At 39.6% G+C, this 18,536-nt stretch overlaps 1 protein-coding gene across 2 annotated transcripts; it reads right to left on the minus strand.

Moving 5' to 3' along the window:
* Window positions 1-8,395: 8,395 nt before the first annotated feature.
* c1galt1lb (core 1 synthase, glycoprotein-N-acetylgalactosamine 3-beta-galactosyltransferase 1, like b) lies at window positions 8,396-13,898 on the minus strand. 2 transcript variants are annotated; one of them, XM_085354103.1, is made up of 4 exons: window positions 13,391-13,898; window positions 12,997-13,267; window positions 10,076-10,740; window positions 8,396-9,213 (listed from the first exon to the last, which is right to left on the minus strand). In XM_085354103.1, the coding sequence occupies exons 2-4, from the start codon at window positions 13,220-13,222 to the stop codon at window positions 8,914-8,916; spliced, it is 1,191 nt and encodes a 396-aa protein (XP_085210229.1). In that variant the 5' UTR covers window positions 13,223-13,267; window positions 13,391-13,898; the 3' UTR covers window positions 8,396-8,913. The 2 variants fall into 2 exon arrangements, with proteins under 2 accessions (XP_085210229.1, XP_085210228.1); XM_085354102.1 differs by having other exon boundaries at window positions 12,997-13,898.
* Window positions 13,899-18,536: the final 4,638 nt, after the last annotated feature.

An 18,536-nucleotide genomic window follows, 5' to 3' on the forward strand; every position in this document is an offset into this window, starting at 1 on the left:
GTTCACACCCTGACCACAAACGTAAGCTAAAGCTTCAAACATGTTACTGTAAGCCATCTGACACTGTGTTTCGTTTTCTTAAAGAGCATGCATTTCAGTGACAAAGAGATTTCATGTGAGAGATACAGAAGAGTAATTCTAACAAGATAATCGAGCAAAACCTGTTCCACATAATGAATAGATTAAAAAGTATGATTCATTTTCCGATGGCTGCTTCCAGCTGGATGATGCACCATGTCACAAAGCTATTATATACCACATTAAACATTTTCTTTTAATGTCTCTTGCATTAAATAAGGAATGGACAAAGGTCTGTACACAATTCAGCATACAAATAAGCTCCAGATTACTTTCTTTTTTTTCTTTTAATGTTTAAGCCAAAGTTTTATCCACATGAGGATGAAACATTTAGCTTTATTGTTAGTTTTGTGTAGATTTTTTGCCTGTTTCTTTTATGTCTTAATGGGAAAAAAATATCATTTTTTCAATGAGGAACATCTAATGAGGCAGTTACAACAAATTATGTGTATACATGTGCTAGGGTGGGACAGAGTTTTGGGTGGTGGGTGGAGTGCTAATCAGATTAAAAATTAACTCAAGCTATATAAAATTTGAGAAAGAGAAATCCTGCTGTCTTAAAAGACAGGCTTCAACGTGACATGGCGCTGCTCTGATGCGAAGGGAAAAGCTGGAGTGATTGTTGGTTTATACATAAAGATCAGCTCAGGGTAAGATTTTTTACACTTTTGGTTCGTTACATGAGTCTTTACATGGCTGACTGCATGAATTAAATTATAATGTGGGATTATGTGATAACACAATACTCCATGGCTATTTTATTCCATTTTGACTTAAATCATAAGCAATTAGGTCAAAATGTATCACTTGATGCACTATAGTTATCTGATTATTTAAAACTTGCTATATTATTCCTTAATTATTCATATTTCTAGCAGCCAGTTGAGATGGGATGAGGTGAGAATAGATAAATATAAGTATAGGTAAAAAGCAATGGAGTGATAGCAAATAAAAATAATTGTCATACTATATGCACAAAATATGGCATACCTACACATCACAGCTGCAGGAGCTGCTCAGACATTGAAATCCATGCCATGAAGCTCCTAGCACAGTTTTTGTGTTGATGCCAGAAGAAGTTTGTAGCCTTTCAGCTCACCTTTTTCCACCTCAGGACTCAGCGACTCGTCATCGCAACTTGGTTGCAGCTGGGATAGGCTGCAGACTATCACAAAGAGCTAACACAAAGAGCCAGACAACTATTTGCACTCACACCTACAGGCATATAGAATTACCAGTAATTCCATGTCGCTGGACTGCGGGAGTGAGTGCTAACAGTGGCACTCACCCATTCCTTCATAAATATTTGTAAAGGTGGACTGCGTGGCTACGTATTTGACTTTTGTCTTTGAATACAACTGAATTCAAAGATTAAGAGGTGTGGCACAATACTTCATCTACATGGTGTTTGCTCAGTCAATAAGCACCTTTCAAGTTTTTATGAACAGCATAATGTTTCAAAGGTTAAGCTCCTCCTTAGACTTCTGAAAAGAGAGAAAAAAATGTAAACAATAAAATAGGAACTGCTCATGTTGGCTAATAGACAAGTATTTGACGTTTATTTGACAGAGATTGACAATAGACAATGCCATCCTCCTATCACTTATCTGGGTTTGTGTTGCGTGGGCAGCAGTTCGAGCAGAGAGTCTTAAGCCATCTGAGAAATATGATCTCTCCAGCCAGTCATTGGTCTGCCCTGAGCCTAGGCAGACAATAGACAATGTTGTGTATTGTCCATATCCAGCTGACGTGGTTATTAATTCAAAAGGTGTTAGAGGAAGCACTGAAACAGTAGTGTTTACTCTGTATTCTGTTATGAACACACTAGAGAAAGTTCACTGTAAGCTTGGGTTTCAGCTGTAACATACAAAATTCAAGAGGAATGCTCATGAAATTCTGGAAGAATGTCTTGCTGTTAACAGCACGAGATCTACAAAGTCATTTGAAGCACAATAAAAGGGAACAAGTGAATTATTTTATGAAGAAATGGCTGTGGTCATGGACAGCAGAATAGATTAATAGATTACATAATTCACACGAAAGTTAATGGACTTTATATAATGATGGTGATGCCACAGAGGCAAATTGAAGCTTTACCAAACCAGTATTAGGCCTTTAGAGACTCTGACATAATATTTAAGGCTAATCAGTGGGCAGATATTTGCTATGCATCTAAAACCACGTTTTATCTATCCATGAACCAAGATGACACACACCAGTTAGTTAAACTGCATGAGTGTCTTTAAAGACATAAAGACCTGGATGATATCTGATTTCCTGCTTCTATATTCAAATCAAACTGAGGTTATTGCACTCAGCCATAAAAATCTGACATCCAGCCAGATGCTTATTCTGGATGGCAACATCCTGTCCCAGAGTGATACTGAAAAAAACTAGTTCCTGCATTTGTTACTTCGAGACTGGACTACCGTAATTCATCATTATCAGGATGTCTAAAAACTCCCTGAAAAGCCTTCAGTGGATCCAAAATGCTGCAGCAAGAGTACTGATAAGGACTAGAAAGGAAGAGCATATTTCTCCTATACTAGCTTCTCAAATCAAATCAAATCAAATCACTTTTATTGTCACATCACATGTGCAGGTACATTGGTACAGTACATGTGAGTGAAATTCTTGTGTGCGAGCTTCACAAGCAACAGAGTTGTGCAAAATACAATAATGTAAACAAGCAAAATACAAGAATGGCTACATCTGAAACTAATAAATATATGCTTGATTCCCAGTGAAATCCTGAATTGAATGTTTAATCCTTCTCCTTATATGTAACGTCTTGAATAATCAGGCCTCATTAAGACCTCACAGTACCATGTCACTTTGAATCAAGCTCTTCACTCTCAGACTGCTGGCTTACTTGTGGTTCCTAGAGTGTTCTGAAGTAGAATTGGAGGCAGAGCCTTCCATTTTTAGGCCTCTCTTCAGTGGAACCAGCTTCCAATTTGTATTCAGGATACAGACACCCTCTCTGCTTTTAAGATTAGGCTTAAAACTTTCCTTTTGGATAAATCTTATAGTTAGGGCTGTATCAGGTGACCCTAAATCCATCCTAAGTTATGTAGCAATAGGCTTAGGCTGCTACATATTAAATGTTTATATTTGAGCCAAATTCCTAAAATAGATGTGCTTTAAACCAAATACTCAAAAACTCATATTTTAAGACACTCTGGGGTCAACAATAATTTGATATGCATCATTCATACAACTATATGAAAATGAATGCCACAGTTCTGCACAAGGCAGATGAGTACCACTAAGATAAACTGGTGCCTTAAAGAAGCAGTATTTAACTATACTCAAACAGCTTTGCTGCATCGTTGTAAACTGAAGTTACACAACAGATCGCTAAGTGTTGTGGAGGACAGTTCAACAGAGAACAAAGAACACCTTAACCACAGATACATGGAGACGCCTCCCATCTGATTCCCTAATGTGTAAATTCACTTGTAGCTTACTTATGTCTTTTGTTTTTCTTTTTACCTTTAATCCAGTGATTCACAGTTCAGTGAAGTGATGGAGGAAACACATTTTTCACTGGTTGCATTGAGTATCTTCATTTTACTGACTGTGAGGTGCTGTTGTGAAGAAAAGGCCTACAATCCACTGACAGAGGTATGACTAAGTCAAATGAGATGCACTCACATTTCCACGCAGAACTTCGCAGCCACTTCAGCAAACGTATTAAATAAGAAGTTGAAAAAATAACAACACTGAGCAAAAGGCTACAGTGGGGCAAAAAAGTATTTAGTCAGCCACCGATTGTGCAAGTTCCCCACCTAAAATGATGACAGAGGTCAGTAATTTGCACCAGAGGTACACTTCAACTGTGAGAGACAGAATGTGAAAAAAAAATCCATGAATTCACATGGTAGGATTTGTAAAGAATTTATTCATAAATTAGGGTGGAAAATAAGTATTTGGTCACCTCAAACAAGGAAAATCTCTGGCTCTCACAGACCTGTAACGTCTTCTGTAAGAAGCTTTTCTGTCCCCCACTCGTTACCTGTATGAATGGCACCTGTTTGAACTCATCATCTGTATAAAAGACACCTGTCCACAGCCTCAAACAGTCAGACTCCAAACTCCGCCATGGCCAAGACCAAAGAGCTTTCGAAGGACACCAGGAAAAGTATTGTAGACCTGCACCAGACTGGGAAGACTGAATCTACAATAGGCAAGCAGCTTGGTGTGAAAAACCAACTGTGGGAGCAATCATCAGAAAATGGAAGACATACAAGACCACTGATAATCTCCCTCGATCTGGGGCTCCACGCAAGATCTCATCCCGTGGGGTCAAAATGATCATGAGAACGGTGAGCAAAGATCCCAGAACCACACGGGGGGACCTGGTGAATGACCTGCAGAGAGCTGGGACCAAAGTAACAAAGGTCACCATCAGTAACACACTACAACGGCAGGGAATCAAATCCCGCAGTGCCAGACGTGTTCCGCTGCTGAAGCCAGTGCATGTCCAGGCCCGTCTGAAGTTTGCCAGAGAGCACATGGATGATACAGCAGAGGATTGGGAGAATGTCATGTGGTCAGATGAAACCAAAGTAGAACTTTTTGGTATAAACTCAACTCGTCGTGTTTGGAGGAAGAAGAATACTGAGTTGCATCCCAAGAACACCATACCTACTGTGAAGCATGGGGGTGGAAACATCATGCTATGGGGCTGTTTTTCTGCCAAGGGGACAGGACGACTGATCCGTGTTAAGGACAGAATGAATGGGGCCATGTATGGTGAGATTTTGAGCCAAAACCTCCTTCCATCAGTGAGAACTTTGAAGATGAAACGAGGCTGGGTCTTCCAACATGACAATGATCCAAAACACACCGCCCGGGCAACAAAGGAGTGGCTCCGTAAGAAGCATTCGAAAGTCCTGGAGTGGCCTAGCCAGTCTCCAGACCTCAACCCCATAGAAAATCTGTGGCGGGAGTTGAAAGTCCGTGTTGCTCGGCGACAGCCCCAAAACATCACTGCTCTCGAGAAGATCTGCATGGAGGAATGGGCCAAAATACCAGCTACTGTGTGTGCAAACCTGGTAAAGACCTATAGTAAACGTTTGACCTCTGTTATTGCCAACAAAGGTTATGTTACAAAGTATTGAGTTGTATTTTTGTTATTGACCAAATACTTATTTTCCACCCTGATTTACGAATAAATTCTTTACAAATCCTACCATGTGGATTCATGGATTTTTTTTTTTTTTTTTTTTTTTTTCACATTCTGTCTCTCACAGTTGAAGTGTACCTCTGGTGCAAATTACTGACCTCTGTCGTCATTTTAGGTGGGGGAACTTGCACAATCGGTGGCTGACTAAATACTTTTTTGCCCCACTGTAACTCTTTTTCCCTGTCCCCCAAGGCTGGATCGGACCGTGATTTGAAGAGATTTGATGACATCGGTTATGACAGCTTTCTGGGTCTGATGGGACGGAGAAATGCTGCTCTGACAAACAGTATGCCAAGAATTTTTGCTCCACTTTTCCTAAGAATGAAACTCATTTAACCTGTAGTTGTTTTAACATAAAAAGCAGCTGAATTTGGTGTTAAACAAGTTTTCATCATTGTGCTTTACTGAATGCAATATTTTTCTTTTGCAGGGGACACTGATCACAGCCTTGCTGATCTGTTGGGGTGGAGAACAAGTGAGTGCCTTTGGAATCAGTAGAACAGTTCTCACTAGAAGGAAGATGCGCTGATAAATGAATTAGATGCATTTTCTTAAATCTCAGGTCACTTTTAAGCAACTTCGGAAGCACTTGTTAGTTAGGTTTAGACTCCAAAAACAACATGGTTAGGCATAGGTGTTAAAACAGTAACAGTAAACCACACTTGTTGATGGATGAGCTGGGAGCAACTGCTCGCTCTCAATCAAGAGGCAGCATTACACTCTCTACAGCCTCTCCTGATTTTTTTTTTTTTTTTTTTTTTTTTTTTTTTTTCACGCCTATCACAAGAGCTCAGGCTGAGATTGTGAAAAGGTGTGGATCTGTCAAGTCTGGTATTCCATGGCAAGTGACAAATCTAGTTCCAGGAAGCAGTGAGCAGTGTTTCTTGGTCAGTGTAGATAGCTTGAAGGCACTTTACTTTTCTTTGCAACAGGTATGACTAGTCTGCGTGAAAACAGGTATGCAGAAAAGAGGAGGCGGTTTCACTGATGATGGAAGGCATAGGTAAGAAACCCGCTCACTTGAGAAAAAAGAAATACAAGAAAGAAAGTTATGTATCGCTTTTGTGGAAATGTTTTGACTCCATTTTGGATTTTTTTTTCCCCCCTCAGGATGGAACGCTTTGTTTAATGGACACATGACACATACTTGTATCATGATATAAAATAAAATATGCTTTTATTTATAGTGATTAAATTACCATTTCACTAAAAACAATCCTGCACACTGATTATATCATGTGTGCTCACACATTAAAATGAACTCATATCCACACTGAAGTGTATCGACTCAATTAAGATTTCTATTCCAATATAAATACGTTCCAAATATAAATATAGCACTGTACACCATTCCCTTTAAGAAAACTCTGAAATGAGAAGATTGTCAAGGACCATTAGAAATGATGCGGCTGATATCAAATGTGAACGTGAGCAGCCAAAAGAAAGATGAGAAGAAAAAAACATTTTTTTAAACCATGCTCTGGTGAACATGCATGTGTTCGTGCACATACTACAGAAACCAAGTGTAAACACAAAGTTATATTTGAAAATATCAACCTCATACATTTTTAACCTTGAAGAAAATGTGGTCATAAAAAGAAAAAGAAAAAAAAATGGCCACCGTTCCATGAAAACCTTTAGTCACTCTGCAGATATGTGCCAAATTCCTTCTTCTTCTTTCAGCATTTAAGCTCACCTTTGGTGATTACTGCATCTACCACAGGTTTAATGTCTGGTTAGAAACTAGCAAAAGAGCTGTTATTAATTTTATTTTTTACATGTGCAAAGTGTGCCAACTTCAAATGAGGCCTGACTGGCAAAGACTTTCAAAATAACACCACCTTTGTCAAACTTAAAAAAACCAAAAAAGACATTCACTGACTTGAATGAAGCTCAAACACATTACAACAGATGGATTCAGTAAAATAAAACAGCCATCTGAATCAACACTCTCTTCACGCTCATGTCACAGTGCTAAGTCAAGTGTGCAGCTAATGGCTGGCTCATACAATCTCAATTTACAAGGCACAAGCTAATGACTCCACTGTAGGAAGATGCAGGAAACTGTGTGCAGCACGTTACACAGAAAGGTAACAATGTGCTGTGGGTCGGTTGATAAAGATCATTTTTCATTCCAGAGAAGACAAAAGAAGTTTGACTAACTTGTTCTTCATCCAACTGACTTCCCAGAAAGTCTTTGCTGACTAAACAAAGTCCTCTTTAACAAAAGAAAGAAAGAAAGAAAAAGACCCACAAGCGCCACACAATTAGCCCGATCACATATAACAGCTGAAAAGGCTCATCAGCCTTCACTGTGGTCTTGTGTGAAATCTTTGGCTGCATTGTAGAAATTTAGATTCCTTTTAAAGCATAACAGTCACCTCACTATTGAGGAGTATGCAATCAAAATATTTTCCTAAAATACATTTAGTAACGTATGATATCGGTTATATCAAATATTAATACAATACAATATATATATATATATATATATATATATATACACACATATATATATACACACATATATATATATATACACACATATATATATATATACACACACATATATATATATATACACACACATATATATATATACACACACATATATATATATATATACACACACATATATATATATATACACACACATATATATATATACACACACATATATATATATATACACACACATATATATATATATACACACACATATATATATATATATATATATATATATATATATATATATATATATATATATATATATATAAAACCATCCATGGGACAAAATATTTCATTTGATAGAGAATAAAAGATTGACCTATTCATCACTTTTTTAAAACCTTTTTTTTTTCACTGTTACTTTGAAAAATAGGAGATCCACTTTGATTAGCCTATTTACTTTTTAGGAAAACAGCAGTTTTTCACCAATTCTGATGTCTGGTTTACCAAGAGATGCAGACTAATGGGTACATAAATATTATTAGTTAACTGTAACTACTTCACTTAAGTAAACCTTTTAGACTTATGCAACGTCTTGGTTTAAAACATGTCTTCAAAGAAGGAACTTGTCAAAACACAAAACAACCAAAAATAAAAAGTAAAGAGATGCTACCCTTGTATTTTATGTGAAAAGGCTTTTAAGCACAATCCTAAACGCTAGTGTTTGGGAGGCATCAAACTCTCGTAAACAACAATATGATCTGACATAAACCAGGTTTCAGGCACATGTAGCTATAAGTGTGAACTGAAGCCTAACAACTCCAGCAAGCCTTAAAGAGTGTTAGAACAAGTTTTACTGGGACTTTGTGGTAAGAAATGAAAGAACAGAAAAGTCACTTTTTTAAAAATGCACTGGAAATACTGGTTTACTTTGTTTTCAGAACAACAGAAAGGTGAGTCCTGTTATGGAACAATCTGTGAAAACACCTGACAAAACTGACATACAGAGCCACAGGTCACCTTTTAGCATGGGGAACACCCAGTCTTGCTGTCAAAGTTCACTAGCAGTCTAAGTGGACAAAGTTTTTATACTTCACTTTGATTATCAGAATGGATACCCAAACACTCAACACCCCAAATCCACCGCATATCCTAATGATCAGTACCCTCAACACTGCTACAAAGTCCTACTGTTATTTACCCTCTGCAGCAGCAGGACCATCTTTACCATCTACAGGAGGGGGATCTTCATTCTGTCTCTTGTCAGTTCTGGATAGGTCTGGATGGACTAGTTTTTGTTCCAGCTTTTTGTCTTTTTTCCCAGCATCCCACGATTCAAACTTATTTATACTGTAGCCAGGTGGGGTGGGAGGCTGATAGCGATATCTGTAGCCAAAGGCACGCAGGTGATAAGTGTAATATTCCATTAAATACATCCCTACAGCATCCACGTAATGGAAAGATATTGACATGTCCGAGCAGCAGTTAGGACCCTGAAAAAAAAAAACAAGATATGGTTATTAATACACATGGAGGAATGTTTGTTTTGTAAACAAAAGAAAATGTCAATGTGAATGGGTGGAGTACAAAAGAAGACTAATGGTCTTGCGTCAGACTATTTATTCATGCTTGATAAATCCAGAAATGAATGCAAGACTCCATCAGTTTGGTTAAACAGTAGGGCTGTAACAAAACTGCAGTACCCAGCCCACAGTCTTGTTGCGATATCACCATTTTGTGGGTCTAAACACCATGTGTATAAATGCTAATTGACAGTGACAATGTTGGTAACACGCATCATGTTCAAGATGCTCATGCAGATTATGATTTAACCAGGTGTAGCTGTGCTAGTTAATGACTGATTAAAGAATGCTAGTCTGGTTAAACATATAATGTTAAAACTGGATCTATTGCGGATTTTATTCTTGGACTCTACTAGAGTAGCTTTGCAAGATACAAAATTTTGAATTAGTTCAACCACTCTCTTATATTAGCTGCTCTTCCAGTAAGCTCACTTTATTGAGACTGGCTGCACCTCACAAGCAAGAGAGTGCAGTCCAAAGCTTCAGCGTTTGGCTAATAGAGATTAAGCATATAATGCTAACCTCAATATTAAAGAATCCATATTAGCTTCCACCACTTTGCACGCATGCCAGAAAGAAAAAACAACAAGCATAACAGGTCCACTTTAAACATTGTTCTAGTATGGAGTGAAGTGGAAATGCATCCAAATATTGGATTTTATTTTGCAGGTGAGAATTCAGTTAAAATATTAATAGTGTTCAGCTTTCTTTAAACCTCTTTAATAGTGATGTCAAGAGTAAACACAATGTCAACGGTGTTTGCCACACTTGCCTCTGAGATGGGGTAGTAGCAGTAGCTCCAATACCAGAAGCTCTTTGGAAATTTGGCAGTGAGGTGCTGCTCAAGGACAAAGGGGTGAAATGTCTCCCTATGAAAAGAGTCTCTGGAGTCTCCAGCCAGCACCCCAACTTTCTCCATGCACTGCCCCATTGCCAGGTCCTCTACGGAGGTAGTATGAGTACACTGTTTGCTTTTAAAACCTTCAACAAATCTTCGCAAAGCCTCTTTGCTCAGTACGTAGCCTGCACCACCACTCATGTAGCCCTGCTTAGTGTAGGGCTTGAATCGTCTGCCGAAGTAAATAGGTTCCTCAGGAGTGTGGTTTGCAAGAATCCAGCGCAGGTTGTCCACTATGACGTAGGTGTCGTCATCTGCCTTGAGGAACCAATCTGCCTCATCTGCATAATGCTCATAAGCATAATGGTAGGCCCGAATTGTTTTCCAGTACAGCTGATCCCGGCCCTCCTTTGTACCTAATCCCACTGTGGGAAAGTCGGGGTCATCCACAGAGCTCATGAAGACAACAATATTGCAATGGCGACTCCAAGTGTACTTCGCATGTCGAGTCTTCGTCTCCAGGTTTTTGGGTCCAGTCATCACCCAGCAAAGAATACGCACCTTTTTGTACAATTCATCAGCCATGCGGCTATCCTCACCTGGTAAGGACACAGAGACGTTATTATCATTTCACTGACTGAAACAAAGATAAGTCCAACTGTTTCAGGAACCTCCTACAACTACTGATGGTCCTGGAGGGTAAACTAATGGAAAGATGTTTTGCTCACATGTTATTGTTGTTGACTGTGCTTCCAGGTTCGCAAATAATCAATGCAGAAAAAAAGACAAGATTTCACATTTAATTTGCTGATGGCAACTTGGAAATACTGAGACTAGTTATGGTTGGTAATAATTCTGTCACAAAAAAGCAGTGCAGATCAGTGCAGTGCAACAGCTATTTAGATAAACAGTTTGGGCAAGTTACCAGTAATGAATTACTTCACCTTAATTTCACATCAAATCTGAGTACTAAAGGTATATTTGCACATACATAAGATACCAGATTACTGGAAAAGTGGGGATCAATCAGGTAATAACATGCTTTCATGCACTACAACACCCCATGAAGTGTACGGACCCCTGCAACATTTTACTATAGCATACAAAATCTGTCTGCCTGTGAGATCCTCCAACATAATCAGGACTTGAGCAACCAAAATTGGCATAGTACACAGGTACTGCACATATTAACCCGATTAAATTCATGAATATTATGAAATGCTTGGCAACCACCTACCAACGGGTAAAAGAATCCATTTCAGCATTTATGCACCTATATTATTTTATAAAAGTGTTATACAATTGATTGGTCTGATAAGCAGTGTAAGGTGATCAAACCCTCTCGTCTGAAAGATTCAAAAAATTTATTTAACTTTCTTTCCAGTTTTATCTGTGATCTTCTTTAATAGGTGTCATGGATGCTTTGAATATTTCATTTCACTCTTATGAGTGATTCTGTGTGTATTCACTTTTGTCTTTGCAGGGAGAACAAAAAGCTCTAGTAACTAATACTCATGACTCAGTACGGTGATATGCACCTTTATTCACAGCTTAAGTGAAACTGTTACTAAAATGGTTCTACTTATCAGCGGTCTGCTAGAAATCTGCTGACTTAAACAAATTACAGAGACATGAGAGGTTTTTGTTCCCCTGTCCTGGATTACAGAAATCAGCTTCCAATTCTCACTAACACAGTTGGACTCTTCCCTTCAATGTATGCTAATACACTCGTTTCCCTGTGCTTTGTGTTCCTGAGCTTTCACATCTTTCTTCTTCCTTGTGGATTCCAGTCAAGACCTGGCGACTGCTGAGCTTCCTGAGGGTGTAGTCAATCATCTCCACTTTATCCTCATGATTATATGACTATTGATTTCTTGTTTGTTCTTGTCCACAGTTCTCACTTGGTAATGTTCAAATCTTGATTGGTTATAAGGGATTTATACTTCTTTGCTAAATCTACGCCATAAGCACACTGTAACCACAAACCTCTTTGAAATCCTAGATTGTGTCCTGACGTGCACGTCCCTGGAAATGTAAACACACAGCTGCCCGTAAAGCCCACTTTTGACTACATTATTGCATCATGGGTTTTACATAGATTCATATCATACAGAAAGTACTCAGGTATAACAGGAAAGGCTACTTAGCAGTTATAAACAAGGCTTGAGAGAGTTATGGCTGCAATAAACGAAAACAGCTGCAATCTAAAACAAATGTAACTTGGCTCTGTTAATCGTCAAACACAGAGCACATTTTTGTTAATCAAAATAAAAAATATTGAAAAATAAAAAATGGATTACTGCAGACATTTCAGTTAAATAAGGCAACAAGGTGACTCCGAACCTGTGCTCTAAGTGAATATGTACAATCTTCAAGGATATAACTATGTAGCTCGTGGTCACGTGCAAGAGATAAAGTTTTATAAACCGGACTCAACCCTTTTCTTTGTTGAGAACATATGTCCTAAAAGTCTGAAGATAAATAGAATCACGTCCTCACTTGGCCTGAAGATAAAATATTGTTCTGGTTTAAGACAAAACATTTCACCCCTTTAAAACATTGAAAGGTTTTTACCTATATTTGTAGCTACTGAAGCAGTCCATGGCTTTCTATGCTTCACTACCTATACATATAATGTACAAACTTGCCTAGCAGAAAGTGAGACTACTATGGTATAAAAGGGACTACAATGAAGAAGTGAAATTTAAAAAGGAAGTTTTCATTTATGCTGTAAGTGTAGCTGACCAAAGTCCAAAGCTGAATACCGTAAATTATTAATTTATCAGAAGATTCAAAGTCTGAAACACACAGATTGGTGTTTAATTAAGGCATTAAAGAGGCACATGCTGTGATACCTATGTGATGAGGGTGCTCGAGGTTGAAAAGTGCAGACCCCTCTTTCTTCCACATTTTCTTTTCCTCCTCGAGCTGTTGCTGGTAGTCCTGAATTCTAGCCAAGGTGGTGACTTGATGCATTGGCAGAGTCTTCTCAAACCAAAGCTGCCGCAGAAACACGTACAGCGTAAAAGTTCCCACCACAAAGCCCGCATAAAATGAGATTCTGGGTCCGAGGGTCTTCATGGTGGACCGGATATCCTCACGGGCAGAGACTTAACTTGGCAGCAGCTGCGTACGAGAGCAAAGGAAGCATGGACCTAAGTTTCACTACAGTCTCGAGCTGTAGACGTGTTGACTATGTGCGTGACTACAAGTGTTTGTCACTCCCTGTTAAAGGTGTGGTTTACTCACCAGCTTTAGCCTATCAACCATATCAGCTTTATGACAGCACACAGCTAGTCCATAGGTGTTCAAACACTTCCGCGCATAAAGCGGCGTTTTTCTTCAGGTAGCCCAGCTAGCCACACTTGCTAAGTTAACACGTATGATGGTGGGTGTGGGGGTGGGGTAAAAACCTGCTAAAAGAATATGTATGTTAACCGAGAAAACAAAATTTCCCCGGAAGAAAAATAGAACTAAGTACAGTCACAGTCATAACCAGTTAATCGGTTTCTCCAGTCATGTGTGTTAGGACAGCTGGTGATAGCTAACTAGCTAGTCCGTTATTTTTCCGAGTGCTAACGTTAACTTTCCATCACGTCGCGGTTACACGGAGCAAGAGGAAACTACTAAGCCCACCAACGGGCTGAAAAAAATCCTGACAGGAATAAAGTCAGAGAGTTTAGTGAAACTGTCACGCAGATTACAATAGTATTACTAATATTATACGAAACACGCCAAGAACTACATCTAACTTGTCTGCCGCTTCCTTCCGTCTAAAAAAAAGTAACTTCCGGTCAATTTATTCAGAAGAAAAGCGCTGACATGTTTTCACATAAGTTAATATGGAGAGTGGTGTGTTTTCTTTATAAAATAATACGTAATAATATGACTTTTGTTTTCTCAGAAAAAGATGTGAGTTGTGGAATATGTTTGACTGTGAAAGTTGAGCATAAATACAGTTATATAAACAAAGGAAGCAAAGTCTGGTTGCAGTGACAAAGAGAAAATACAAAAAAAAGGACTGACATTTGTTCCGCCTGTGTCAACACACGACTGGATCATGTGTTGACCCCATCACCTCTTCTTTGTCTGTTCACTTCTATGTTTCTTCCTTTTCTAACTAAATTGATTTCGTTAACAGGGGTTTACATATGTGGTAGGATAAAACTTCCAGTGCATAATTACTGTTCTTTAAAGTGTGTTGATATTAAATAAATGAATTAAATAATTATAAGAGTCATGTATCAACAAAATTAAAGCCGAATGTTAATTTATACCTTATTTCAACTGTTATTTTTGTTACCCAATTTGGGTACAGGACAGGTTTTAAAACTGAATAAAATTTTAAAATTCAGAACAAGCACTGCAGTCAAAAATGTCCAATACACACATTGTTACAAGCAGCTTTATTGGTATACAGATACATATAAATCAATTAAACACTTCCACTGGTCCTATAGGGATTCACTTAAGAAACACGAGGCACAGACAGAGGTTGTGGCACAGTCTTAAGCACTAATAAAATGACCGCTCACCCTAATTCAGAGATCACACTCTAATACTACTGCACACAATCCCACAAGAAACCCAACTGATCCCAGTGAGCAGACAGGCTGCCACCACGAAGCTCTAAAGCACACAGCAGGTGTTGTGCCCTTAAACAGGGGAAATAGTGAGGAGAGGTGAAAGAACGGCACAGACACGCAGCACGCAGCTCTCACTCTCACTCGTCTGTATTGAGTGAAGGAGGAAGCGCGCGAACCCACCTACTGGAGCCCTGAGGCATTAACAATGGATCGACGCACAATCAACCCAGGCAAAACTTTCACTACTTATCTCCCTCTATATTCCCACTGCATATTCTATTCGAAAACAGTCAAAGCAACCAATAAAACATTAATAAGGGCATGACATGAAATGTAAGGAACAGAGATGTACAACTTCAAAACTAATCAAATTTATGATCCACCACATACTCCCCCTCAGAATAGATGTTGTCCTCAACATCCAAATGTTTAACATTTAGCACAAACGTGGAGTTATGACCATTAATATCACCAAAACCAATAAACCATTGCATACTATAACTGTTTCTTGTACCTTATATGTACTCTACAAAAATAGTTTCACAAGCTGGAACTCTTTTCATACATTCTTTAGTGTGGGTTATTACCCAAAGTCTTTCAGTGTTCTCATACAGTCTGTATGAATTACAGTGTCCATGCAGTTACATTAACACAGTCTGCTGCTGGCTTGAGAACAAAGTCATTTTAGTGCAGCTTGTCAAAGCAGTCACTCTCTCCTTTGACAAATGTCCATGAGAGTGATACAAGTGGCCGTGGCCATGTGGTGTGCTTTGGATGTGTGTGTTAAGCTGCAAGCACAATATGAATCAGTTCAACGTCCAAAAGTCACTTTGAATATGAATTCTGTGTTAAACAGTCCATTTCCTTGTGGTTGGTGTGGAGTGTAAGTACATTGTCTCTGTTCAGTAATGTGTTTCGTGTTTGATCACAATGTTTCTTTTCACTCAAGTCCATACAGTTATCAATGGCAGTATGCCTGAACAGTCCGTGGAACCATGAAGTGTGTATGATGTGATGGTGTTCTCAGGTTATAACAAGCTGGTGAACCAAGCCGATCATATGTGAAGATCTTTGGTGGCTTGCGCTCTCTACGCGGTCGCTGATGCTCTTGCTCACAGGTCCTGCTGTGTTTGTCTGGAACAGGTGCAGGAACAGGTTCCTCCACTGATGGTTCCTCGACATAATTTTCCTCTTGGTCAGGTAGTTGTTCACATTGGTTCAGTACTTCATGTTCATTCTCTGGCTCAGATGACATGTTTTCCACTGTTTGAAGGTGTTTGGCTGGTTCATCAGTGCTCATAGGATTCAGTGTCTGAGGGTAAAGTGGCTCAAATGGCTGCTGAGATGACACTGGATAGTACTCATCATCGTCATCCTCTTCCTCAGCTTGTTCCACTTCCTCACTTGTCTCCACGGCTCTTTTTCTTGTTCGTGGTCGCACTTCAGTGTCAACAGGCAGATGGTCACATGGCAGAAGAAGATTGCGATGCAATATCCTTGATCTCCCTTTTGCTTTCTCAGGTCTGAGTTCATAAACTGGGATATCTCTGCTGACCTGACGAACGACTGTGTGAACCACATCCTCCCAGTGGTTCCTCAGCTTGCCTGGACCTCCTCGAGGTGTCATGTTCCTTATTAAAACACGATCACCTGGCTGTAATACTGAGCTCTTCACCTTGCTGTCATAATGTCTTTTACTTCTTACAGCTGCTTTATGAGCATTTTCTCTCGTGATCTCATATGCTTCTTCCATGCCTTGCTTCCATTTTACCATGTAGTCATGATGATTGCCATCTCCTTGTTCTGAGGTCAAGCTGAACAGCATGTCGATTGGCAATCGTGGGGAGCGTCCATATAACAAGTAAAAAGGGGAGAATCCAGTTACCTCGCTGCGGGTACAATTATAGGCATAAATCAGTTTGTTAAGCGAGTCCTTCCAGTTAGTTTTCTGACTCTCTGAGAGTGTTTTCAGCATCTGGAGTAGTGTCCTATTAAATCGCTCCACTTGTCCATTCCCTTGGGGATGGTAGGGAGTAGTCCTGGACCCAGCAACTCCACAGTAGTTTTTTAGTTGTGCAAACAGATGATTTTCAATTTCAGCACCTTGATCATGATGTATTCGTGCTGGAAAGCCAAATCTTAAAGCATAGTCATTAAAGATTTTGTCTGCAGCCGTTTTACCTGATTTGGAAGTTGTGGCATACGCTTGGGCGAAGCGTGTGAAATGGTCAATGACTACAAGGATGTATTCATAACCCCCTTTGCACTTGTCAAGGTGCAGGAAATCAATTGAGACAAGTTCAAATGGGTGAGTAGTGACAATATTAGTCAGTGGTGCTCTGCTCTCATGACACGGCTTCTTCTGTTTTATGCAAACACACCTTCTGGTCACATAATCCTCTACTTCCCGTTGCATATAGGGCCAGTAAAACCGGTCCCGTATCAGTGACAATGTTCTCTCTACACCTTGATGGCCCATTTCATCATGTAGCTCCTTTAGTACAGTACTTTTGTGTATTTCTGGTAGGACCAACTGTTTTCTGTTTGCTGTTTTTCTGTGCAAGATCCCATTCTCATCCATCTCCAATTTGTCCCACTCCCTCAGGAGACATATGACCTGTGGGCTGAGTTTTCTTAGTTCTGAACGTGATGGTTTTTCCTGTGTTAGTTTACACTGAATTACAGGTCCAATAGTCGGATCACTTCTCTGGTCCTGTTTGATCTGGCCTTTTGTCAGTGGAATGATGGAAACATCTGTGGCCATGGCTGAACACCTGACTGAGACACCCATGGACCATGACACATTGGAGTCATCCTGCCTTTCCACTGCCTGTGTGGTTGCTCCAATTACATCGTATGCCATTTCCTCTGTGCATTCATTCATAAACGTTTCCATGTCTACCGGCATCCTGGAGAGGCTGTCTGCATCCACATTTTCTTTACCAGGGCGATATTTAATTGTGAAGTGAAAGTCTGCCAGTTCTGCTACCCATCGACACCCTGTTGCATTCAGTTTGGCAGTGGACAGTACATAGGTAAATGGATTATTGTCGGTGTACACGGTGAAGAATGGTGCATAATATAGGTAATCACGGAATTTTTCTGTGATAGCCCACTTGAGAGCAAGAAACTCTAACTTGCCTGAATGCAGATGGTAATTCTTCTCAGCTGCAGTTAAAGTGCGGGAACCATAAGCAATCACACGAAGCTTTCCATTCTGCTTTTGGTACAACACGGCACCTAATCCCTGGTTTGACGCATCAGTGTGAAGGGTGAATGGCTGTGAAAATTCTGGAAAGCCTAGAACAGGGGGCTGAGTTAGACAGTCTATCAGCTGCTCTAGTGCTAACTGGTGCATGTTGGTCCACTCAATAGGTGTACTCGAAGGGACACTACACCTGTTTCGCTTTGTTTGCCACTTTAATCTTGTGTTTCGCTGGGTTTCAGCATCTGCAGGTCCCTTGAGCAAGTCATACAGAGGATTTGCAATTCTGGCAAAATCCTTGATGTATTGTCTGTAATAACTTAGTAGGCCCAACATTGCTCTTAGTTCACCAACAGTACCTGGCCGTTTGTTTTTCAAAGCTGTTACAGCAGCAGTGTCTGCGGGGTCTATCCTGCTTCCCTCTGCTGACACAGTCCTGCCAAGGTACCTCACTTCTGTCCTAAACAGGTCACACTTCCTTGGTTTGAGTTTGATTCTGTACTCCCTGAGTCGGCGCAGCACTTTCCTGACATCCTCAACATGATCCTCAAACGTTCTGCTAAAGACAAGGACATCATCGAGGTAAGGCACACATATTTCATCC

This window comes from Diplotaxodon limnothrissa, linkage group LG5, assembly GCF_057381915.1.
Source record: "Diplotaxodon limnothrissa isolate DT_005_m linkage group LG5, D_limnothrissa_male_GT1.1, whole genome shotgun sequence".
NCBI lineage: Eukaryota > Metazoa > Chordata > Actinopteri > Cichliformes > Cichlidae > Diplotaxodon > Diplotaxodon limnothrissa.

Excerpts from the sequence above, each read along its gene's own strand:
- c1galt1lb (XM_085354103.1), bottom strand. The coding sequence starts at position 13,222 with ATGAAGACCCTCGGACCCAGAATCTCATTTTATGCGGGCTTTGTGGTG. Across the intron at positions 10,741-12,996 it reads CGAGCACCCTCATCACATAG|GTGAGGATAGCCGCATGGCT; the intron begins GTATCACAGCAT and ends TGTCCTTACCAG. Across the intron at positions 9,214-10,075 it reads GCTACTACCCCATCTCAGAG|GGTCCTAACTGCTGCTCGGA; the intron begins GCAAGTGTGGCA and ends TTTTTTTTTCAG.